The sequence below is a fragment of the Equus caballus genome, chromosome 3, assembly GCF_041296265.1.
Source record: "Equus caballus isolate H_3958 breed thoroughbred chromosome 3, TB-T2T, whole genome shotgun sequence".
NCBI lineage: Eukaryota > Metazoa > Chordata > Mammalia > Perissodactyla > Equidae > Equus > Equus caballus.
In genome coordinates this window covers 65072489-65098813 of record NC_091686.1, presented here as the reverse complement: position 1 = coordinate 65098813, position 26325 = coordinate 65072489, and the positions used below count along the sequence as shown (strand labels likewise).

The 26325-nt window shown below is 37.5% G+C and overlaps 1 protein-coding gene across 5 annotated transcripts in view; it reads right to left on the bottom strand.

Moving 5' to 3' along the window:
* CCNI (cyclin I) overlaps positions 1-25904 on the bottom strand; it is a 32344-nt gene extending 6440 nt beyond the window's left edge. Inside the window, exons 1-7 of one of the 5 annotated variants that reach the window (XM_023637908.2) lie at positions 25229-25327; positions 22089-22129; positions 17059-17215; positions 5258-5386; positions 2103-2177; positions 1812-1952; positions 1312-1542 (exon numbers count right to left, since the gene is read on the bottom strand). In XM_023637908.2, the coding sequence (XP_023493676.1) occupies positions 1312-1542; positions 1812-1952; positions 2103-2177; positions 5258-5386; positions 17059-17172 (690 nt within the window). In that variant the 5' untranslated portion in view covers positions 17173-17215; positions 22089-22129; positions 25229-25327. Of the gene's footprint in view, positions 1-1311; positions 1543-1811; positions 1953-2102; positions 2178-5257; positions 5387-17058; positions 17216-22088; positions 22130-25228 lie in introns of all 5 variants that reach the window. The other 4 variants (XM_023637910.2, XM_023637909.2, XM_023637911.2 and 1 more) reach the window with 4 other exon arrangements.
* Between the last annotated feature and the right edge of the window lie 421 nt (positions 25905-26325).

The following is a 26325-nucleotide window of genomic DNA, read 5'->3' as shown; positions in this document are numbered from 1 at the left end:
TGTCTGCTAACTTTTACAGCTCACATCTATAAGATCATCAATTATAATGATCTTAGAAAATTCAAAGTATCTTACCAAATTCAAGTATTATTCTCTTTTCTTTTTAGTATTCTTCTATACGTTTTATTAGTTCAGTAACTGCAGCTCTTTGCTAAAATTAGTTCATTCTAAATTAGTTTGTTTAAAAACAAAATGTTTCTAAGCTCAGAATTAAAAGGTCTTTTCTCTAAATAAAATAAATCAGAAAGACTGCCAAATGAGAATAAATAGGGACACATAAAGGGAAAGTAGGTTCATACGTCTTTTATGGACTCAGTTGGCAGAGGAGTACAGTTTGCAGCAGATGTAAACGTGCATGTTCTATTTGGTGACATGAATAGCTGCTCACATATTTGGCACCATTACTAACTTTGCATTTTAATGAGATTTTTTTCCACTAAACTCTTACATTTAATATAGATGACTGACAAGAATTTAACTGACCTATAACATCTTATACCAATTTGCAAGTTATAGACTAATCTCAGGCAATAACAGGAACTACCAGGACAAAACCTCTCAGAAAGACAGTTTCTACTTGCCAAAGTCTGGTACAAATACTTCACTTTCTATCTGATGATAAATTATTTGCTTGTCTAAACAGCAATTTCTTGCAATTTATGTTTTTGACGTATTTTTTATAAAGAGTAAAGTACTGAAGTACTATAATGAAACCTATAAATGTAGCCAGGAAGGTTCTTTATACAAAACTTAAGGAAAATATATTATAGAAAATCTTACTAATTTTCCAAGATTCTTAAAGATTTTAAGTAATCTAGAAGGGTTAAAAAGAATCAAGAAAATACTATCTAACTCTTACAAGAGGAAAAAAGACATCTAGCCCATAAATTTAAAGAGCATACTACTTTAATCTTGTCTACTCTTAAAAACAGTTTGCCAAGCCAGCCCTGATAGCCAGTGGTTAAAATCCGGCGCTCTCTGCTTCAGTGGCCTGGGTTTGGTTCCTAGGCACGGAAGCACATCACTCATCTGTCAGCAGCCATGCTGTGGCAGCAGCTCAGATAGAAGAACTAGAAGGATCTACAACTAGAATATACAACTACGTGCTGGGGCTTTGGGGAGGGGGCAAAAAAAGAAGAGGAAGATTGGCAACAGATGTTAGCTCAGAGTGAATCTTTCGCAGCAAAACACAAAATCTGTTTGCCATTACAAGATGAGAAACTCTCAAGTTTTATTACCATCTGGTAACCCTATGTATCCCAGTAAGAGATAAACTTAAAATGAACACTATTAAATTAGACTGACACCTACCTGTGCTTTCTGAAGCAGTTCAATTGTAAGAGGAAGCCAATCAGGAATGAGTTTCTCCATTTCCAAACTAACCATGGCCAGAGCAAGCATGGATCCTTTGAATTGCAGAAGTTGGTTGCAGGCCATACAATGAAGTAGTTGCTTGGTAAGGACTGACAAATGTTGAGATGGGCTCAGTTTGGGCAAACTGAAAAGTAACTGAGGCCTAGCTGACACTGCAATGGCATGAAACTGAAAAAAAAAAACATCACGAGAACAACATTCTAGTTTTACTTAAATGTCTAGATAAATTATATACAGAAATAGTTGTAACATTCTTTCTAAGTTTGCAATTTTAGCTTCAGTGATTTGACATATATCCTAATTTCTAATTTTTCCTTGGCTAAATGCACTAATTTTCCTAAAAATCAGAAGAAAAGAAATGAGCAATTTACTTTTCAAGTTACTAAAATAGGACTACATATTCAAATAAGAAACTAAAATACTTCAAGTATATTTACAATGTGAAGAAAATCCAATGGTGTGGCTGTGTGAAGATCCCAGTTCAACTTATCCAGAATAATTCTCTCCATCCTCAGAATTTCGGATGAAGAACATCCACAGAAACTGTCTCTTGCCAACACCTTCAGTACTGGAATTCTCTATATAAAGCAAAGGGGAACCGGGAAGGGAGCAAAGGACAGAAAAAAATAAACTCATTTTCAATTTTTGTTTTGGTAAACAGAAAGTTAATAAATGGAGAGAAAATTTCAAGGAAGAGACACGACTAATCATTAAAGGAAAATATTTACCTCATCCTCCTCAACAGTCTTGGCAGCTAAGAAAAAACAGCTGATTGCAATACAACTCAAGTATTTTGGGTGGGCCTAAAATTTTGGAGAGGGGAAAAAGCAACTTCAGTGATTCTTCAAAAAGTTACAATTTCATTTTAAAAAACTAGATATGCAGTTCAGACAAGTACACAATTCTACAGAATTCAATTAATCTGATTCCCACCCAGTGCTTTCTAAGATTAGAGCTAACTTTTAACTTCACAACACTAGCCATATGATATTCTATGGAAATACAAAGATCATTCCATTGCTGGAAGTTCAACCAATGCTAGTTAGCCAAAGTTAATTTCTAGCCAGCAGAGAAGAGATTGACTTAGAAAAAAATTTTTTTAATAAATAAAATTCCCAAAATTAAAAATATATTTGTGTGAGTATATTTGTTAAGTAGTTTTATTCTCTTTACCTGTCAAATCAGTAAGATTAACATACTAGGTGTTAGGGGAATTAAAGAGAAAGAAGAGAATATTAAAAGAAGGCTATTAATACATTTCAAATGCTTAAAAAAAATTATAGAATGCTAGCAGATGAGGAATTTTCTAATTAAGTGTCCACCAAAAAAAAAATCATATTCGAGTTCCATGATAAAAGAATGAAAGGCTCCTAAATATACACAGAATCAATTTAGTGGGGGAAAAACCTTCTTAGGTTTGACACCCACAGGAGGGCCTGAATTTGCCTCTTTTCCTTATTTATAATAAGGTAGGCCCACTTTCTACCTTAGGTAGAATAAAGAGTTTGCCAACCCAGCATCAGAATACAGTTTTAAATCATTGAAACAATTTAGTCCAATTATACCGAATGACAAAGAGATAAGTTATATAACACAAAGAAAACATGTTTCAATTTTTTTTTTTTTTGCTGAGGAAGATTCACCCTGAGCTAACATCCACTGCCAATCTTCCCCCCTCCCTTTTTTTATGTGAGCTGCCACCACAGCATGGCCACTGACAGATGAGTGGTGTAGGTCCACGCCTGGGAACTAAACCCAGGCCGCTGAAGCAGAGTGTGCCAAACTTAACCACTAGGCCACTGGGGCTGGCCCTCAACATTTATTTTATTCTTAAATATTGCATTCCCATAAAACTGGGGGGAGGGGGGGCTTCTGATGACCAGAGTATGGCTTTGATTAATTATCTTATTTAATAAACAGGCCAATGACCATTGCCTCCATATAAGCAGCACACTGTCTAGGAACCTTCCAATCCTCTGCCTGCATGAGAAATTAAAGCTGCTTCAACACTACCAATATTTTTAAATAATCATTAATATTAATCAGAAAATTACAGTTTAGAAAGCACTTCCATAAATACTATGTTTGTTATGTCATCTTTTTACAGATGAGAAAACAGTCTGAGAGGTTAAGGGACACCACACAAGTGATCTAGGAAGTGAAGTCAGATCTTGCTGCTAAGACAGTTTCCAGGCTACCTTATTTCCCCATATATACAACATATCAAACCTACATCCCTGAGGTAATCAGAGTTCATTACAAAGAAAAGAGTCCAATAGTTAACAACTTTGGGTAGGCAACGCAACCTCTAAATCGAGAGCACCAACAATAAATTTAGTAATAAAAAGAGTCCCAACAGCAAATGTATAATTTTTTTAAAAACAAACAGCAGTTCTCAGCCCTGTATGCACAGCAGAATCATCTGTGCAATGTTTTTGCTTCTTTAAATTCAGACCTCACCACTAGAGATTCACAATCAGGAGGTCTGGGATAGGGCTCAAGGTTCGGACTTTTAAGAGCTTCATAGCACTTGCTTCTGCACAGCCAGGCTTGAAGCGCCATTCACTGTTGCAGCCCTTTTATGGTCTGCTTTAAGTGCCTCTATTTATCCTATGAATACATTTTAGATTACTTATTTCAGCATAGATTAATCTTCTCTAAGTAAAGAGTATCTGATGCTAATAACATGACAGGATCCATTAAATAAGAAATATGAAAAAATGAGATTATACTTGGCAAAATTCTCTGATTATTCCAGAAACTTGCTCAAATTTGTTTAAAATGTTTAACAATAAGGTTAGTAAGAATCTTTCCCATGATAGAAGCTACAATAAGTTCATTAATAATTTTTGAAAAATATACAACCCAAGAAAGGGCATTAATTTTAACACAACTTTCCATCTGAAAGGGAGATCAGCTGTAGTAGGGGGACAGAAAGGAGGGAGGGGTTGCTGCTGAGATAAAAGGAGACATCTCAGATAATCCAGATTTCAGGCAATTAGTATCATCATAATTAAGGGTTCTTTAAGTCTCTTAAGAGTAGAAGTTTGAAACATATAAGAAAGTAACTGAGTGGCCACCCAAATTCTTCCACTCCATTATTTTTTTGCTTCTATTTTTTAATACCTAATAACAAAGAATACAGTACCCTCAGTGCAGAATTCATAGGTCCCTGAGCTTACATATTCCTAGGCATAAAAATGCCAACAACTGAATTGCTTTTCTACTTTTTCATGCCTTGCCATTAAATAAATGCTGACTTTCTGCTTTAAATCTGTTGAGGGCCTACTGTGACTCAGTCCACATAATAGAACCAATGACATATTAGACCAATAGAGACAATACAAAACTTATTCATGTATTTGTATGCTGCCAGTCAACAAAACACACCAAAGTTATGACAGTTTCGTTCATCTTGTTATACTCCAAACGTATGCCTCTAGAAAGTACTTACAGATTGTTCAGAAAACTACACAATATGGATATTCAATAAATAAGTAGTGATGGAGAAAACTGTGCAATATTATGGCTTATACTTTTCTAGTCTGATTCACTGTCCACATCTAGTATACCAATGTGTTAAAAGATGACTAAACATTCTGCCAATGCTATATGGTTTGTATGAAAATCAAGATGATAAAATTTCATAGGTTAAATATAAGCTATGAATACTTGTAGCAAAAAGAAAATTACAGAATTAGAAACATTTCTGAAAATTTAAAGCAATAGCAGAAGACAGCATGTCTTCTTATAGGTACATATATCATCCACAGGAAGATCCTCTACTTCTCTCCACTTTATAGAATGTTTACTAATAGCCCCTGGTTTAGCATATAAACCCTCAAACAATAAGGTGAGTGTAAGTGTATCCTAAAATATTTACCTTTACAGTAGCTAAAAACCTGTCCACAAGAGTGCTGGCCAGAGCAAATGTTTCTGGGTAAAGGTTGAATTGGTACTTGAGTTTGGCCAGCCACTGAATCACTTCATCTCTCTGGGATGGAGAAACGTTCTATAAGGGAACAATTAAAAATAGAATAAAAACAAAAGAGAACAAGTAAAGTTTCAAGTTATCATCAAGAATATGCCTAGAATTCTCTCTATAAAAGGTTAGCAAATGCTATGGAATTATGTTAAAAAGTGTTTTTAAGTTTATTCAAAATCTATCAAACTTGGGGCTGGCCCAGTGGCATAGTGGTTAAGTTCTCACACTCCACTTTGGCAGCCTGGGGTTCACAGGTTCAGATCCCATGCACAGACTTAGCACTGCTCGTCAAGCCATGCTGTGGCAGCATCCCACATAAAATAGAGGAAGATTGGCACAGAAGTTAGCTCAGGGCCAATATTCTTCACACACATACAAATCTATCAAACTTGAGATAAATGAAGATACTTTATGTACTGGTTACAGCATTTTATATCAATATGCAATATTCTCTTATTCTTTATTAAATAAAATCTTCACTGTCATCTCACCATGTATCTATACTTTAATTAAACTGAAGTGTACAGGGAACCTAACATTTTAAAGTTTACATAACACTTATCAACTGATAGTAATTTTGGAATTAAGTTTTCCCAATTCTTGAGACTAAGAAAATAGAGTGAATTGTTTTCTAACACAGCAAATAACCACTAAACCATCTTAGGAAATATAAATGACTCTGATAACAGAATGACAGCGCATTAAAAACAAAACTAAAATCAACAGGAATAAATGAAAGATACCAGGGGCAACAGACACACAAATTACAAAAATTACACATTTAAAGATGACAAAAGAATATTGAAGGAGAAATTAACCTAAACTAACTTACCACTGAAGAGCTTATTATACAAACGCAAAACATTATTGTCGTTTTAATCTTCCTACATATTATTTTTAACGGCTGAATATAGGCTTAAGTTTTAGAAGGTACACACTTTAAAGCAATAATGATTTAGATAGCTTTACTCTTTTGCACTTTTGCAAGCACCACAAAAAAAAACAAAAAACCCCCAGTCTTACTTAATGTGCTACTAAGAAATGAAACAGATTCTTATGCACACAGTTGGCTCTTTGTATCAGCAGGTTCCGCAACCCAAGGATATGGAGGGTCAACTAAGGGACCTGAGCATGTGTGGGTCCAGGAAACAATCTCCCTCAGATATAGAGGGACAAGTGTACTTACTTCTGCCAGGTAAACGCAACATAGTACAGACATGACACTCTGATTAGTGGAAAAAGAGTATTTTCAATAAGTTCCAGACAAGTAAGCACTTGCAGTCTTTATCATTGCAACCATTTTTGATGGAAATCTCTTAAAAAATGTATTACTTATCTCATTCCTTAGAAAGTAGGGAGACCAGAGCTTAAACCTTTTTCCTGATCACTCGGGGTCAACTTTATGAATTAATTTCTCAATCACAGAGATGCAATGAGCTATTAAAGCACGAGGGGCTGTATATCTTGACAATATATCTCCTCAAACAGGTATTTCAGTTGGAATTTCTTCTCTCCTTTCTCTTGGCTTTCTTTAGTGTTGTGAGGAATACATGACTTGGTGCTCATTATAATCTCTGCCATTGCACTTGCTAATTTGTCTCACTTTATTCCCACTCCTCTGTCACTTTTCAGCTCTGGTACAACAAAGTACAGTGTTTCTTTGTGTTGGCCAAATCAACTCATCACATGTATAAATTTTTACATTTAGCTCTACACTCAGTTGTAACTGGTATTTTAGAAGGTTAACTGTCATATATGCACCTTCTGGTCAATTCCTTTCGTCAACACTGACTCACACTAGAATACTGCAAAAGAAATACTGACAAGAAAATGAGATAAAGATAATTTATAACCTCTTATATCAACATCTCACCACCAAGCTGGTGTTAAGACTATGAACAGGGGCCGGCCCTGTGGGTGAGTGGTTAAGTTCCCGAGCTCTGCTTCAGCGGCCCAGGGTTTTGCCGGTTTGGATCCTGGGCGCGGACACAGCACCACTCATCAGGCCACGGTGAGGCGGCACCCCACATGCCACAACCAGAAGAAGCCACAACTAAAAAAAATACAACTATGTACTGGGGGGATTCGGGGGAGAAAAGCAGAAGGAAAAAAAAGATTGGCAACAGTTGTTAGCTCAGGTGCCAATCTTTAAAAAAACAAAAAAGACTACGAACAATAATCTGAAACCATCTGACAATCAGGACATTTAATTCAGTTCATATTAGTAAACATTAAGTGTCGATCATATGATAGCTCCATGGGAATACAATTATGAAGGAAAAAACTCCCCGTTTAAATTTTAAAACTTAAAGTCTCATGGTAAGGTAAACAATTAGAAAATGTCAAGAAACTATATGGTAAGCAATAAAACAGAGGTATACACAGGGTGCTAGGAGAGCACACTAGAAGGGCACCGGGACCAGTGTGGGAGTAGCAGGAAAACTTCTTAGAGGAGATGGCAATTAACTTGTATCTGAAAAGTTAAAAACTGGGGGAGGGGTGATCGTTTGCGAGGTAAGGAAAAGAGCCACTTTTTTAAAGCCTATGAACTTTACTCGAAAGGACAGGAAGGATGTCAACCTGGAGGCAATAACCTATGGTTAAGCTTCTCAGACTTGAAAATAAAATCAAGGTGGGTGGAAAACACTACTAGAAACAGTACTCTGAGGATCAGTGATGCAATTCCACAAATCAAAAAGAAGCATAAGGCAGTACACGGGACTGAAGTTGTGAGTTGACAGGTTCTGGGTGCATAGACTAGCAGGAGAAATTACCTCCTGCAGAGACTACTGTCCAACAGAGGAAACTGGAGTTAGGCTATTAAAGCCAGGAGGTGGATTTTCCCTCTCACAAAAAGAGTTTGAATAAGGCAGCAACACACTACTGTCTAGAGCTACGGCTTCTTTAGGAAGCTGAGAGGAAGCAGACAGAGCCCTACAGCTAGCCTGGGTCAAGCAGCCCTTAGCATGGCATTGGTTCTACAACATCCCATTTTCCATAGAGCCCTGAAGTACCACTTTAAGATTTAGTTCTGGACTAGGGGCCCCTCAAGGTCCTTAGGAACCAAGTGAAGGCGGTCACAAAACTTCTACATGGAAAGAGTTAAGCATTCAAGAGAAATTAAATTTCTACCAAGACGATCTTTTATCTAAAATGCCAAAACAAATAAGAAAAGTAATGCTAAGTAAGGCATCCAAACAAATCAATGACAAGGAAATAAACTGACACACAAGGATAAACTGACACAAGATAATGGTGACATAATCTGATGAAACTGGGAAGGCTTTTATGAGGAACAAGAATACCGTTAATTCCACCTTCAGGTCAGATACAATGGGAGTATAAGAGAAAAAACATCCCTAAATGACAGATTACATTACATAATGTGACTAGTCGGTGTTTGACATTAAACAAATAACACAAACATCTAATTGTAAGAAGTACCACAAAAGACAGACAGAATGTGCTATAAGTGTATAAATACACAAGGGAACAGAGTTATATAGAGATTTCCAGATCATAGTCATAACTAAATGATATAACTTATGTAAACATGAACACAGAATGCAAAAGGCACTTAAATATTAGTTTTGTCCTTTCCTACCTCTAAAAGTATCCAATGCTCTAATAATGCCAGAAAAATCAAATTTACAAAGTATTACATATAAATAATTCTTTAAAACCAATTATAGTTATGAAAGAGATCATGAGAATATTTTTGGACTTTAATATACCTTATATTAAAATTTGAGAATAGAGCCAAGAAAGCTTTCTTGCATGGCTAATATTATCATCACTAGCCAAAACTAAGAGCGGTAAAACCCCACAAAAGATAGTAGTGTGAGAAGGCTCACTCTTAGTGAAATGATACTGATTCTAAGACCACCTTTTCAAATCAATTCAAACACGTACTACACAGTAATATTATCAGGATAGCTTTACAAAAATTAAGTTCTGTGCCTAAGTAATCCCATTTAGGAGAGAGGAAGAGAGGAAGGAAGGAAGCAGGCCTGCCCATCCCAGCTAGTATTTCCTGATCAAGGCATCTGCTTTCTCTTATATGGATTGCTTGAACAGGGTTAAGAGGGTTCAGTAAATTGGTTAACAACTAATCCCAAAGAGAATTTATAATGGATTGATTCAACATGGTAAAACACAGGGCTTTATATTCCACTGCTATTCTGATCATTAAAACACAAATCCTCCCCAGCTTTAAACTCTAAAAGGTTCACCATTACCTAAAAGATTAAGTACAATCCCCTAGGCATGGCATACAAATCACTCTATGACCTACCTCTCCAGCCTCACTCACCTTCTATCACTTTCTACCTTAAAATTGATACCGTAAGAGTACTACTTACATTAATGGTTCTTCCTTGCTCCTGCCATGCAATTTCACATCACTGGTCCTTTGCTCATACTTGTCCTTCTAGTTAGAACAACCCTCTTCCTCTCTTTTACATGCCTTATTCTCCTTCAAGAGCTATTTCAATGGTTACTCTTCACCACTTTTCCTGGTAACTCAAGTTGGCCTAAGTACCTCCCTGTGCTCCCACAGCATCTCTTGTCATACCTGTTAAGATCAACTTTTTTTAAAAAAATTATCTTTTTGCTTTTGGCTATCATGGAGTAAGGTAGCAGCAAACCTACATTCCAGCTGAGAACAACTACAAAGGCAATTAACATTAACAACTTGTTTTAAAGGCATCAGAACTGCTAGGACAACCAGGCAATGAGAAGTCAAGATTCTGGAGGAGAGGTAACAAGAAGAGACGAGTCAACATTCCGCAGGATGTTTTCCTTCAGGGTATTTACCCATCCTGTGAGTATGGCAAGAGACTGAAAGTTATGGGCAATGAAATCAATTGAGCTTTGGGGAGTCTCACAAAGCTAGAGACAAAATTTGGAGATTTGAGGAGCCAAGAACCTAGTGGAGAGAGGGAGGGTCAGAGATGTAAATGTGACATTCAGCTGATTTTCCCCTTAATACATTTTCTGAATGTAATTCTGAAGTTGGAAAGCACAGAGATCTAAGAAGCTAAGCAGAAAGCCTCTGAAAAGCAAGAATGAGTTCAGGGGAGAGTTTGGCACCCTTCAGGAAGAAAGGGCCCTGGTGAATACTCCAAGCTCTCAGCTGCATTCATTCCAAAGGAGTTGGGGCAAACCAGAGGTAGACGAAACCGTATCACAGCACAACCCAGCCTCCAATCAGCAGTCCCCCATTGGATTAAAGTGATTAGTCTCTCACTCAGTTTGCCCAGCAGAGGGAAGACAGAGACCAAACCCTTCCGCAGAAAGATAACACCTAGAGCCTCTACAATTGTTCATAATGCTCAGCATCCAATCAAAAATTACCAGGCATTACAAAAGAAAGAACCAAGTGACCAAAAACTAAGAGGAAAAGGAGGAAAGAGGGGGCAACAAAAAAATCTAAATCTTTGAGTTATCCGAAAAGGACTTAATATACGAGAAAATAAAGGAAAAGAAGGAAAACAGATGAAAAGATAAAGAATTTCACTAGAGAAACGAAACCTACAAAAAAAATTCAAAGTGAAATTCTAGAACTGAAAAATATAACAACTGAAATTAAGAACCCAATATGTGATGTAATAAAAAATCAGATATGGTTTGACAGCTATGCTTTAAAGAAAACAAATATACAATAGGGAAAATCAACATAACAAAAAGACTAAACAACAGACCACTAGAAAGACAGATTAAGAAAGTAAAAGCACAAATCGCCAATTAAGAAATGAAAGAGGGACCATCACTATGGACCCTTTAGATCTTAAAAAGAGGATATTATGAATAGCTTTACACAAATAATTTGAAAATTTAGATGAAATTAATCAATTCCTTGAAAAAACACAACTTACTGAAACTGAAATAAGATTTAAATGAAGACTTGATTAGTCTCATATTTACCAAAGAAATTGAATTAATTATTACCTACTTTCCCAAAAAATAAATTTCTAGGCTCCAGTGGCTTCCTCAGTGAAAACTTCCAACATTTAAGAAAGAAATAATATCAATCTAAAGAAACTGAGAGCATTACAAAAAAAGCAGGAACACTTCCCAAATCATTTTACAAAGCCAACATAACTCTATGATGAAAACCTGACAAAAGCATTACAAAACCAATCTCACCCGTGAACACAGGTGCAAAACATCGTAAGCCAACTATCAACAAAATCCAGTGATGTATAAAAATTCAATACCTATTTATTAAAAATCTCTTAGCAAACTAAGGCAGAGAAAGAAATTTCTCAATCTGATAAAGACTAAGAAATACATAGCAAATGTTATATTTAATGGTGAAATATAAAACCTTTTCCCTCAAACTGCCACTTCAGCAGTGTTCTGGTGGCCCTAGCTAGTTTTATAAAACAAGAAAAATAAATTAAAAGCATAAACATTAAAAAAGAAGAAATAAAACTATGATTATTCACAGCTGACATGACTGTGCATGAGATATGGAAAATCTAAGACTCTGTAAACCATTAGTAAACTAATTTAGTATGATCAATATATAAAAATCTACCTTATTTCTACATATCAGCATATAGAGACAACCATACAAAAAAATGATAAATTTTAAGTGATACCATTTGTAACAGCCTCAACAAGACTCAAATACCCAAGAAAAAACCTAAATTACCAAACATTACTAAAAGAAACTGAAGACCACCTTTAAAGACACTGGAGGAACAGTCTATGCTCATGGATTGGAACACTCATAAACATGTCAATTCTCCTCCAAACTGAGAGATTCAAGACAACCAAAACCCCTACAATTTATTATTTTTTTGAAAATTGATAAGTATATTTAAAAGTATATATGGAAGAGCTAAGAATAGCCAAGACAATCTTGAAAAAAAGAACAAAGTTTATGCCACCAAAGACTCTAATAATTAAAGCAGTGTGTTATTAAAGAGAGGCAAACAGACCAATGAAAAGAAAAGCAGCAGGAAACAGACCCACAAATGTATCTACACATATACAGTAGTCACTTGATTTATAACAAAAGTACACTGCAGGGCAGTGGGGAAAAAAATGTCCTTTTAATGAATGATGCTGGTCATCTACATGGAGAAAAACTATTCTTGACTCCTACTTCATACCATACCAAAAAAAAAAAATCCACCTGGAGCAAAGATCTAAATGTGAAAGATGATTAAAAAAACACAGAAGAGGGGCTGGCCCCATAGCTGAGTGGTTAAGTCTGTGTGCTCCACTTTGGCGGCCAAGGTTCCGCTGGTTCAAATCCTGGGTGCAGACATGGCACCGCTCATCAAGCCATGCTGAGGCAGCATCCCACACAGCACAATCAGAGGCACTCACAGCTAGAATATACAACTATGTACTAGACGGTTTGGGGAGGGAAAAAAAAGAGATTGGCGACTGATGTTAGCTCAGATGCCAATCTTTAAAAAAAAAAAACAGGAGAATATCTCCATTACCTTGGATTAGGCAAACATTTCTTTAAAAGGACTAAACAAAAAGAAAAAATTTGATTACTAAAAGTTAAGAACTTCTTATTTGTCAAAAGTTAACCCAAGTAGAGTTGAAGATATCAGTAGTATATTGAGAGCCTGCAAAACAAAGAACTCCTATAAAAAAATTTAAAAAAGACAACTCAGTAGAAACCAGGTAAAAAATCTGAACAGATATTTCAACAAAAAAGCATATCAAATGGCCAATAAGCACATGAAAAGCTGCTGAACTTTATTAGTTATCAAGGAAATGCAAATTAAAACCCAATGTGATATTATAACACACTCACCAGAATAACTAAAATGAAAAACACAGACAATACCAAGAGTTGACAAGGATGTAGAACTTGAGACTTTCATACTGAGCTGAAAGCAGTAAAAAAAAAAAAAAAAAATGTGGTGTAACAACTTTGGAAATACAATTGGTGGTATCTACTAAACCTGAGTATCTAGCAATTCCACCCTCAGGAATATATGACAACAGAAACACACACATATTCACCAAGAGACCTGCACAAGAAAATGACTCTAATGACCATTGATAGTAGAATGGATAAATTCATATGACGGAATAATACATGGCAATGAGAATAAATTATGGCTACATGAAGGAACATGGATGAATCTTACATAAAAAAATGCTGAGCAAGAAAGTCCAGTACCCATTCTACGATTCCATACATATATATATGAAATTCACAACCACGAAAAACTAATCTGTGATATTAGCATAGTGGTTTCCTGGTTGAGAGGAGACAGATGGTAGTAACTATAAGAGGACACAAGAGGGGCTTCTGAGGTGCTGGTAATGTGATGCTTAAACAAGTGTTACTATGTGAAAATTTAGAGTTGTACACTTATGATCTATATTTTTTGTATATTATACTTCAAGAAACTGTTTAAAGAAAAGAAAAAAAAACCAACCTTGGGGGAAAACAGATTTATTTATTTACCAAATCCACAGATGATACAAAAATGACAGTCAATATTTTAGATTACTTTATTTTAAAGCTAGAAAAAATGGGCCAGAATTAACAATTTTAAACTTAATAATAAATACAAAACACTGCACCTAAGTTAAAAACTAAAAAAGTACACCAGCAGAAGGGAAACTTTGCTTAAAAGTACAGAGACAAAAACAAGGTTTTTAAAAAACAAGTTCCATATAAGCCAACACACTGCTGCCAAAACAAAAATAAAAAAATATTTAGGGCTAGATTAATGACCACAACTGAAATGTTGCAAGTCAAGAAACACACTAAAAACAGAGAATCTAGAGAAAGAAAAACTGGGATGGTAAAAGGGAAATCTTGTTAAACAAAAAATGGTTAAAGAACAAGGGATGTTTAATCAGGAAAACAGATGACTTTGTGGGCTTAACCCAAGTCTTTAAGTAGATAAAGGGCTATCACTTAAAATAAGAAATGGATTTATCCTATATTGCTCCAGTGGACAGAACTAGAACCAATAAATAGCCACTAGAAAGAAGCAGTTTTCAGGTTCAATTTAGGGAAAACTTCTCAATAATTAACACAGCTTTTCTACAGCAGAATGGACAAAGTATCCAAAAATAAGGATAACATCAGAGATGTCAGAAGGAGAACTTCTTGTGTTGTGCGCGCGCATGCATGTGGAGTTAGAATAAATCAGTGTTTCCCAGACCTAACACTTCTAATAAAACTATGAAGCTTTTTAAAATATAAATTTCCACAGTTGCCACCACAAGCCCAGTAGGTCTGGGTGGACCTGGAATCTCTAGAAGAAGCCTCCTGGGTGATTCTGATACACCTAGTAGCCCAGTGGCTCAAGATCCTTTATTTGGAAACCACACAAATAGATGGACTTTAAGGTCCCTTAAGAGTTCCAAAATTCTAAATAAAAACCATCTTTATATAAATAGCCTGATGCAGTGTTTTATCTTTGTATATTAAAAACTCTTTAGCAAGATAAATTAAGTACATCAGAAAGTGCATGTCACTTTGACCAGTCTTCAATTTTTTCCCCCAAATGCATATAACAAAATTATTGTGTACTTTAAAGTACCATTATTATATTAAAAAAACTTCACTAACCTGGATGAATTATAAAGAAATGATAATCAATGTTCATTTAACGAATGTTTACTGTGAGCCTATTATATGCCAGTAAACAAAAATGACACAACTCTACCCTGAGGGAACTCACAGCCAAATCATCAGGAAATTACAATATTGTGTGCTATCACAGGAAAGTACAGAGTGCTGTGCGGGCACGCAGAAGGGGAGCAACAGGTATGAGATATTCTTGCGTGACCACTCTGTCTTAAACTGGGGGATAAGGGATGGAAATTAGAAGAAAATTGTGAGAGAATGACTTTGAAGTAGAGTTTAGGTGGAAGAAAAAGGAAGGAAGGAGGGGGAAACTGCATAAAAAGAAGCTTAAAAATATTTTATTTTTCCATTTTTACCAGCACTTAAAAAAATTAGGAAAGTTAAAAAAGATACCTGTATGTTTTAGAGACAAGACTGTTTTTCTCTTCTGCAAGGAGTCAAGGAGGAGGAAAATCATGGTTTAGATCAATAGTGGAAAGGGAAGTAGAAAAGCTAGTCCCTGAGAGTGGCAGAAGAAAATAAAGGAATTAGAACTAGAAGAGAGAAGAGTCTTGGAGGTTATTCTAATGGCTCAAGCCCCTAAAACTCTTTACTCCCATTCCTATCTTAACTCCTATCCTCACCAGACCAACTCACCCAAATTTTACAAGAATTAAGTATGGTTTCTACTTCACATTACTACAGGCAAATCCTTAAGTAGATCCCTCTTAGAAGTTCTGACATGGTTCCGTTCTCTGGTATTGCATCAGTTGTATTCATTAAATCACCTATAGAAAGAGGCCAGATTAAGTGATAATATAGCAATATGCCGCGATCTTGGTAGAAACATCACCTTCAAAGACCATGTTGTAAAAGTGTATTATTGTTGGTTACATGGTGACTCAAGGAGATAGCAGAAGGAAGCAAGGAACAGTTCTAAAGGCAGTTGTAATAAAGCTTTGAGGTTCACCAGAATGTTGGAACATAATAGCAGAAATTTCTACTTTTCTCACTGCTCTATCTCCAATGCCTAGAATAGTGCTTAGAATGTACCAGATACTTAATAAACATTTACTGAATGACTGAATCCCCAAGTAGTAATCTAAAAATCACACAAGCACACAAAAATAAAAAATGAAAAACAAAGTATAATAGGAAGAAAACTGCCTCAGGTTCAAATTATAACTCTACTACTTTTTAGCTAAAGTCTTGAGCAAACTGGAACTACTGCCTATTTCTAAGGATTAAATGATATTAAATGTGATAGCACATGTAAATGCTCCTAGCATAAAACGTATTCATTCAGGTTAATCTTCAATTTGCTAAATGACAGGTAAGTAACAGTAAATGCAAAACATTTTCTTCAGCTTGTGGAAAAGAATGATAGACGTAGGTTTGAATTAGAAATAGCATATAGATTTCAAGAACCTATGAGCAAAGGTTAACCTAAAACAACACAGGAAGAACTTAGATATTTTCATTCATATTCACAAATCAAAAATTTCTTGGCCACTATTCTTTATCCCAAACACAGTGCTAGGTACTTGGGATAAACAGACATGTAAGACATCTCATACAGTAAGCTCTTGGAGTGCACAGACTTCATAATTATTTATAAAAAATAACTGATATAATTATATAACAGAAGCAGGAAAATTTCTAAAAGAAAAGGCATATAGCCAACAGTGACTGAGAGATCAGCTATCTCCCCTAGAAGCTTCCAACATTGGTGTTACCTTAGTAGTCTACTTGAACTCCTTATAAATATTCGAGAAAGAGCAAGTTTTTGCTCACTAAAGACAGCATAAGAATATGTTCCGCCTCCATGGCTAACTACATATCTAGAAAGAAAGAAGGCTTACTACTACTGTTAGTATTGAACCAGAAGGAAAAAGAACACACCTATTTTTCTAAAGCTGTAACTCAGATAACAACAAAACAAACAAGCCAACAAACAAAACAGTTCATTCTTGTTTTGTTTCAGAATGAAACTAGATGTTTCTCAAATAAAGAACAGAACATATCCTTTAATGGTACATATTTTTCCAATGCAGTGTCAAGATATTGTTATATGACAGTAGTACACTTACTTCTAATAAAAGTCATCTATCTAGAACGAAGAGAGAGAAATCATTACCTGATTTGTAGGCATTTTTGGCAAATTCACCTTCCACATCTGGGCTTCCCTAGAGATTGCCTTTTCCAACAGGAAAGACAATCTCTGGTTTTCCAAAGGTCCTGGAAACTTCATGATATCCTTTGGATCTGCCTGCCACCCAGCTTGATGTAGCTACCTGTAAAATGAAATATAAAACAATGCTCTTTATTTAATTATAGAATAACTAGCACTGTATAAATATGTTGGTACTTATTAAGCAATTTATAAAACAAAATAATAATATGAGGCAGTATAGGATTTTATAGCTCTTTAAAATATCATATATTAGAATATTAAAATAATAATCAGTTATTTAAAACATCCCACTTTAAATTTGAAACTGTTATATAAAGAATAAGAACATGGCCATATAATTGATAGAACCTTTGGACTCTGATCAAAACATTATTACTATATCACATCACTAATTAGGGAAATGCAAATCAAAACTACAATGAGCTATCACCTTACACCTGTCAGAATGGCTATAATCACCAAGACAAAAAAATGTTGGAGAGATGTGGAGAAAAGGGAACCCTCACACACTGCTGGTGAGAATGCAAACTGGTGCAGCCACTATGGAAAACAGTATGGAGATTTCTCAAACAATTAAAAATAGAAATACCATATGACCCAGCTATCCTATTACTGGGTATTTATCCAAAGAAGTGGAAATCAACAATTCAAAGAGACTTATGCACCCCTATGTTCACTGCAGCATTATTTATAATAGCCAAGACCTGGAAGCAACCCAAATGTCCATCGACTGATGATTGGATAAAGAAAATGTGATATATAAATATATACAATGGAATACTGCTCAGCCATAAAAAAAGACAAAATTGTCCCATTTGCAACAATATGGATGAACCTTGAGGGTATTATATTAAGCAAAATAAGCCAGAGAAAGCAAATACCACATGATTTCACTCACATGTGGAAGATAAACAAACACATGGACAGACAGAACAGATTAGTGGTTACCAGAGGGGAAGGGGGTTGGGGGGTGGGCATAAGGGGTAAAGGGGCACATATATATGGTGACTGACAAATAATAATGTACACCTGAAATCTCACAATGTTATAAACTCTTAACGACTGCAATAAAATAATTTTAAAAAATTACTACTGTATCAACAATTTTTAAGTCATAGGCTTTTTATACCAGGGATTCTTAGAAGTAGTTGTCCGAAATATTCCTCTTAAAAATCTAATCAGATAAGGGCTAATCTTTTCCTTCATTAAAAAAAAGCTGTATCATTATATTAAATCCCACCCACTTAATTAGTATGAAATCAGCCCCTTAATTATGAAATCATTTTGAATTGCACTTCCAATACAGTGTTCACTAGCTAGTCCTCAACCACACTAGCCCCGTTTCAAGTGCTCAACAGCCACATGTGGCTAGTGGATACTGCACTGGACACCCTGGAAAAGGAACATTTCTATCAATATAGGAAGTTCTTTTGGACAATGTTGATCTAGAAAGCTAAAAGGTAAGGTGACTGGCACTCTAAAATGAGCAGCAAATCTAAAGAGCAATAGTCTAGACCAGTGCAGGACAACTGAGAGTCCAAGAGAGATGTCCCTAGGTTTAAAAAATAAAAAGGAAACCATAGATTGGAGACGTTTAACTATGTGTAGAAAACTGGACTGAGAAGCTGCTGACGAATGTGAAAAGACTGAAGTAGTTTGATGAAAGCTAAAAGCAACTGAAAAGGTAATTAACTTCAGAAAAAAAGATTATGTAAGAAGGTAAACGTAATAATTAATACACCACAATATTTACATAGCAATAATGACGAAAATACTGAATAGAGATTTCAACAAATACTGTGATAAAACTACACTGGGAGGATGAGGGGTGTCGGGAGAAGGTAGAAGGACAGTCATATCTTCACACGTCATAGTAGGAAAACCATAAAAAATATCTAAAACAAACATCAAAAAGCAGCAGTAGGGCAAATTATTTGAAAATATGATCTTAAATAACAAGAAAGAGCTAAGAGCTGAGAGTGGCAAACCTCTGGATGGTGAGAAAATGGTGAGGAAGCCCTGCAGTAGGGGAATGCTGTTTTTCATTATAAATCCTATAATTATTTCACTTTTCCAACAATGTACCTATACTATGTATGTGCTTCAGAGTCATGGGATTTAAAAAAGAAAATTCTAGGACCAGCCCCAGTGGCCTAGTGGTTAACTTCAGTGTGCCCTGCTTCAGTGGGCCAGGTTTGGTTCCCCAGTGCAGACCTACACAGCTCTGTTAGTAGCCATGCTGTGCTGGCAGCCCACATACTGAAAAACAGAGGAAGACTGGCATGGACGTTAGTTCAGCGCAAATCCTCCTCATAAGAACAAGAAAATTTTTAATGTCTAGAATTAACATATGAAAAGTTCCAGATTTTTGATAAAAATGTAAAATTTGAAAAAACAAAGAAAAACAAACCTCTTCTTCAATTCCTCCCCAATTCCAGCTACTATCCTCTTTCTTATCAATCACTGCACATACTTCACCTACTTGCTACTCAACCTACTGCAGACCATCTCTGGTTAACTGGAGTGTGGGGCTTTTCTCCTTCTTTCTTTCTTTCTTTTGGTGAGGAAGATTGTCGCTGAGCTAACATCTGTGCCAATCTTCCTCTATTTTGTATCTGGGACACAGCCATAGGATGACTTGATGAGCAGAGTGTAGGTGTGCACCTGGGATCCAAACCTGTGAACTCCACGCCACCAAACTGGAGTGCACGAGTCTTTTTGCTTCTTTAAACCTTTGAGTTATTGCAAATTTTCTATAACAAGCATGAAATATTTTCGTACTAAGGAGAAAAAAAGTAAATAACTTGGGGAAAAGAAATTATACCTATCCTGAAAGGTCCATTTCAAAGGTAACTTCTTTCAAGAATTTTAATTCTCTAATCTGGTGTGACTTCTCTCCTTTCTAAAAGCAGCTTCCCACTATCGGGGTCCCTACTAAATAATAAATTCCTTTGCAGTCACATCTACCAAAATCATCTTTTTATCATTCACTGTGACCCCAGCACAGTATCCTGATCAAACAGGGACTCAACCAAAGGTTCATACCAACCTTTGGAGCCAAAAACAACCAACCAAAAACAAACCAAACCAAGTCTAATCTCAGTCTTCCAAATGTTTGAAGGTGCTATCGTGCTCACCAATTCATCTTTTTCATAGCTGAAAAACTGTTCAAGGGTTCCTAACATAACATGATTTTTGCTCTCCTAAATCAGCACTAGCTTAACTATTAACACAGTCTAAAATCATCAGCTATTTTTTTGGAGGCCACATTACCAATTCAGATAGAATTATGGCCAACTAAAACTATTTAAGACTTTCTAAGTTCTACTCTTAAGCAAACTCCCCCTCCACCTGCCCCACTCCATTGTGTGGGTTTTTTGGTGTCTTCTTTTGTTGCTGTTCAAGACGTTAAATGGATTCTTTCTTTTAAAAAAAAAGTCATCTTGTTAAATCCATCCACTGTTATATTCTCCTGAGATGTTCTCAGATTCCAGTTTTGCTGCCTTGGTACTTTTCTCAGATTCTCCACAATTTCATGAACAGACTCACTATAATTTCATCTAAAGCAGATATAAATATTAACCTCAGAAGTGGAATGTAGACTAGATGACCATCTATCAAGAGATATTTAGAAGAAACACCTATATTGGATGGAGACTGAACTTAATAGGTTCTAAGCTTTCTTCTAAACCTAATTTTAGTCCGTAATCTATTAACTCTTGTCAAAACTGCAAACTTACTTAACTGATTATTCCATTAGCTACACCCAACAGGGTGGCTCACAAGGATCCACCAGTCTTGTCAATATACCCAAATGGCTGGCTGCCCCTAGTGATTACTCTTCTCTTACAACGCTTCCTTTGAAGATTATTTTCAGGGGAGGAGGGATGGGGAACAGAGAGGGACATATAGGATAGAATCATGTACAGAGGGTTTAAGGGATTCCTGTTCTCCAACCTCCTACAATTAAGGCCCTTAGTGAGACTTTCAAATATTAAGATGCTGTAACAACATTTTTAAAACGAAGGAATCTGAGTCAAAGAAGAAATCATAAGGGAAATTAGAAAATACTTTGAGATGAATGAAGAAGATCCAGCATACCAAAACATATGGGATGCAATGAAAGTAGTGCTTAGAGGCAAATTAATACCAGTAAATGCCTATATTAAAAAAGATCTCAAAAATCAATACCCTAACCTTTCATCTTAACACACTGGAAAACGCAGAGCCAACTATACCTAAAGCAAGCCAGAAGGAAGAAAATAATAAATACTGGAGTGGAAAGTAACGAAGTAGAGAACAGAAAAATAGAGAAATCAATGAAAGCAAAAGTTGGTTCCCTGAAAAGATCAACAAAATTTGCAAACCTTTAGCTATAGTGACCAAGAAAAAAAGAGAGGATAAAGTACTAAAATCAGGGATAAAGAGGGGCCATTACTACCTGCATTACAGAAATAAAAAGGAATATAAAAGAATTTTATGAACAACTGTATTTAAATATATTGTACATTTTAGACAAAATAGACAAATACCTAGAAACACAAACTACCAAAACTGACTTAAGAAAAAATAGAAAAGCTGAAAAGCCATATAACAAGTAAAGAGATTGAACAGAAAACAAACTACTGTCAAAGAAAAGCCCATGCCCAAATGGCTTCACTGGTGAATTCTACCAAACATTGACAGAAAAATTAATACAAATTCTGCACAAACTGTCAAAAACTAAAAAGGAGGAGCACTTTTCAACTCATTTTATGAGGCCAGTTATTACCCTGCTACCAAAACCAAACAAAGACAACGGCACTAGAAAACTAGACCAATATCTATTCTAAATATAGATGCAGAATTCCTCAACAAAATACTAACTAACAATCTGGCAACATAAAAAAAGGATCATACACCATATCCAAGTGGAATGTAGCCAAGGAATACAAAGTTGGTGTAATATTCAGACATCAATTAATGTAACATACCTTATCAAAGAAGAAGATAAAGGAATCATTCTTTGCTCACACTAGGGAAATGTAACAAAGAAAAAGGAAAGATGGTTAAAATTTCCTTAAACTTTTAAAAATGGGATATAAATAATGCAAGCGAAACACAAAAAGGATGGAGGACACCTGTGGGGATGTTCCAGATTAAGTGAGGCTACAGCAAAACCAAAGTGCCGTACCTGACCCTAGACTGGATCCTATATTGGACAGAGATAAATACTATTAAGATCATTACTGAGTCAATTTTCATAATGGAAACATGGACAGTAAAGTAAATGTATCAGCATTAAATTTACTAATATTGATAGCTTTATTGTGATTCTCTAAGAGAATATCCCTATTCTTAGGGAATACACTAAAAATTTAGGAGTAAAGGGCCATAATGTATGCAATTTATACATAGAGAGAAAAGGAGGGAAGACAAATGATAAAACAAATGGGGTAAAATGTTAACAACAGTTGAATCTAGGTAAAGGGTTTCCTTTTGAAATTATTTACAAGTAAAGTTAAGAATGTAGAAAAAGCAAAAAAGAAAATTCATGGAAGTGCTTATATTACCAGGGTACTTTTTACATTCCTTTTTTAAGACAGATAATATAATACAGTGGAGAAAGCACTGGCTTGAGTTTTACCTCTTTTACCGATAGTGCACAAGCCTGTTTTCTAATGTGTAAAACAGACTGAGTTAGATGAGTAATGAATCCTGCTAAGGAATAAAATATGAACACTTAAAATACAATTTTACTGTTTTAAATAACAGAACTTTATAGTCGTATCTTATTTTATGCCAATTGTTGGTTACATCCAGAATTCTGAACGCTTAGATAGAAAAGTCCCTAGGAACTAAAAAACAAAAAGACCGTATTTTGGTTGGCATAGTCCACACACTTCTAACTGTATGATAGTTTCACATTTTTCCTTCCATGATTTCAACTGCTACTTGTTTCTTTTCTCATGTTATCAAATAGCTTAATGTTTGAGTGAATAGTTTACAAAATGCTTATTGTACAGCATAAACTGTATCACAAATCTACACACACAGACTTGCTCTTCTGAGGAAAAGTACTACACAGTGCTGAGTACACAACAGAAAGAATTTCATGAGATATGGAATTATTACATTTATTATGATCATAACACCAACTCAATTAATAATTCTGTACTGGTGCTGCCCTCTAGATCTTAGTTTCTCTTCCAAAAAGAGAATTTCTTAATCCTTAATCCTTAATCAAGAACCTCATGTTCTAGTATGACCTCCTTGACTTCATGCCCCAACCTAATAAATTACAGGTACTTCTAATTCCAAAACAGCTCTTTCCCAATCACCATGCCTTTCCACACACTATTCTGTCAACTTGAAATGTCCTTCTCTAGCTTGCATTCCCTGTCCTAACAGAGCTGTCATTTGCATCAGTCTGTGAATAGTACCCTGCCTTTCAACATCTGTACTTGGACACAATTCTACCTTTTCATTTAATTGCTCCATAAGAAGTGATTATTTGTAGATTTGTCTCTACTAACCATGAGTTTCTTGATGGTGAACACTCTCCAGAGTTTAGCACTATGCCTAATAAACAATAACTTAAACTTGCTCAGTGCTTAACAACTAAAAGCAAAATGATTCTTAGTTGCAAGCTTAATACTTGGCCAGGTATTGTTCAAAGCACCATGCCATATTAACTCATTTAAGCTTCACACCACCTTAGGAAGTTGGTATTATTCTTAAGCCCATTTTAAAGATGAAGAAACACACACAGAAAAGTGAGCACTTTTCATTTTTAAAGTATTACACAATCAGTATAAAACATGTACACACACACTCTGCTTCCAATCTTGACCAAGGAACATTCGAGTTCCACTCTAACCTGCTACGATGTCACACTGCCACAAAAATTCAAATCTCTAACTGTAAATCATCATCGATTGCCCCTTCCTAATGCACGCTGATTCTCTCTACCAGCCTGCTCGTCATCAGTATTAAGAAACTTCTCCTAGTCCAAGCTCAGAATCTCATCAGTCTGGTCCCAGATTAGCGAATCTAAATCCTGTCCATTCTTTCTTAACCTGTTTACCCACTCCCTTCTACTTCATCTGCCACAAATCACCTGGAAAAGCCAGAAGCAGATAACACTTCTGTTAAGCTTTTCAACAAATTCTTTTTCGGGACGGAGACTATATGGCATAGTCAGACTGCTCAGGTTTAAATCTGGCCAGCGGGTTCTAGCTGTGTCATCTAAGAGGAAAATTACTTAATTTTACAGAGCCTCAGTTTTCCTCATCGGTAAAAGGAGACTCCTGAACTACCTGCCTCAACGAGTCCTTGTGAGGGTTCAGAATTGCAAACGGCTTAGAACAACGCCTGTCAGATAAAAAGCCTCAACAAGTGGTGTTATTAGCATCCTAAAGTCACACTGCTGCTACTCAAAAGTCGAGCGGCTCCCCACAGACAGAATAAAAGCTAAATACTTGAGCTTGACGTTCAAAGATCTTCAGTCTGATTCCATCCCACCTCCCGAGAAAGACCTTCCACTATTGTTATCCAATTCACAACTCCTGCCAAAATGATCTGCGAGGGAACCCCTAGCTCAGCAGAGGACCTCCTGCCTCTACAGAATTCCAGTGTTTTTATCGGTCCTTCAAGGTGCAACTCAAATCTCACCGCCTCACCCATCTCCCGCACCCACCCAAACCCCGGGGCGCGCAGCCGCCCCCGAGCTCCCGCAGCCGCGGCGGTTCTCCCCGTTCACTGGCATTCTCCGCTTTGCACCGTAAACCATCTCCCCGTGGCCCCTGCAGGCACGCGGAAGTCTACGGGTGGGGGCGTGTCCCCGTCTTTGTGCATTGCACAGGCTCGCTCTACAGAGGCGGCATATCGCTGGGGCTACAAAAAGTTACTCGCTGACACAAAAACTGGCCCAAAAGGGAACATAGCAGAGCCGTTTGCAAACTGGGCAGGGGCCGAGCTGTCCCCGCGTGCAGGGAGCGGGGGCCAGGGGCGGGCCTCCGCAAGGGGCGCGCGGTTCTGGCGCTCCCACCCGAACGGCGCCGGGCGGAGGGGAGGAGGGGCGGAGGGGCGGCGCGCGGGTCGCGGAGACGCCTCGGGCCCCCCGCCCCCTCACCTTCTCCTTCTCCTCCTCCTCTTCCTCCTCCTCCTCCTCCTCCCCCCCGGCAGAGCTGTAGGCCTCACAGTGGTGACGCGGGGTCATCCGGGGGCTCGTTACCACCTCATCTTCCTCAGCGCGCGGCGACGGGGCGCGCGGGACGAGGACCGGGCCGACTGAGGAGGGAGAAGAGGGGGAACCGGGCTGGGGGGCGCGGGCGCTCGAGCGGGGCGCACGGCTGCGGCCGGTCGGTCGGTCAGCGAATTAGTTCCATGACGCCTCCGGACCTCAGGCCGCCGCCGCCACCGCCGGTCCCGCTCCTCCAACCGCCGCCGCTCGTGCCCGGGTGGGGAGGGGGTTCCCTCTCGCCATAAGGCGGCGGGGGACGGGGAGAGGCGCGGGGGAGACCGGCTCTGCCCCTGCCCGGGGGAAGCGCCTCCGAGGGGAAATGGTGAAATGAGGGGGGAGGGGGAAAAAGGAAAAAAAAAAGGAAGGGGAAAGGGGGGGGAAAATAAGAAAAAGCGAGACAGAGGCGCTGCCGCGTCCGCTCGCTGGGAAAGCTGGGGAGGGAGGGGGAGGAAGAAGTGCCGGCTTCCTTGGCTCCGCCCTCGCGGACCGATTCCCAGACTCTCTCACTCCTTGTAAACAACAGTGAAGCGGTTTCTCACCCTCCCCCTTGTTTCTCTCCGCCGCCTTCCTCTTATGAACACGCAGATCAGTCCGGCAAAAAGCTGTGCTGTTGGAAATGGGCTGGGGCAGTCGTAGGGAGTGGTGTGGAATGACGAAAGCCATTTTTATGCATAAGAAAAGCTAAAGGTGCGTGGACTCGTTTTTCCTTGGAGGAGCGGAAGGGTTCCTCATCGACCGCACGGTGACGTAAGCGCCTGCTCGGCTCGCTGGAAGAGGCGTGTGGTCTCCGGCGAGTGCGCTGCGCATGCGCCGCGGAGAAGAAAGAAGCGGCTTTCAGCTCTGCCGGGGGTGGGTTTTGTTGGGGTGCTCTTGTGGCTGAACGTGGAGCTGCCTGGTTTTATCCAACCTAATTTGTCTCTGGCCCTTGTGAAAGGCTTTATTGGAAAGGGGTTAGTGATATGTTCTGTAAAGATCTTGCATTCTTT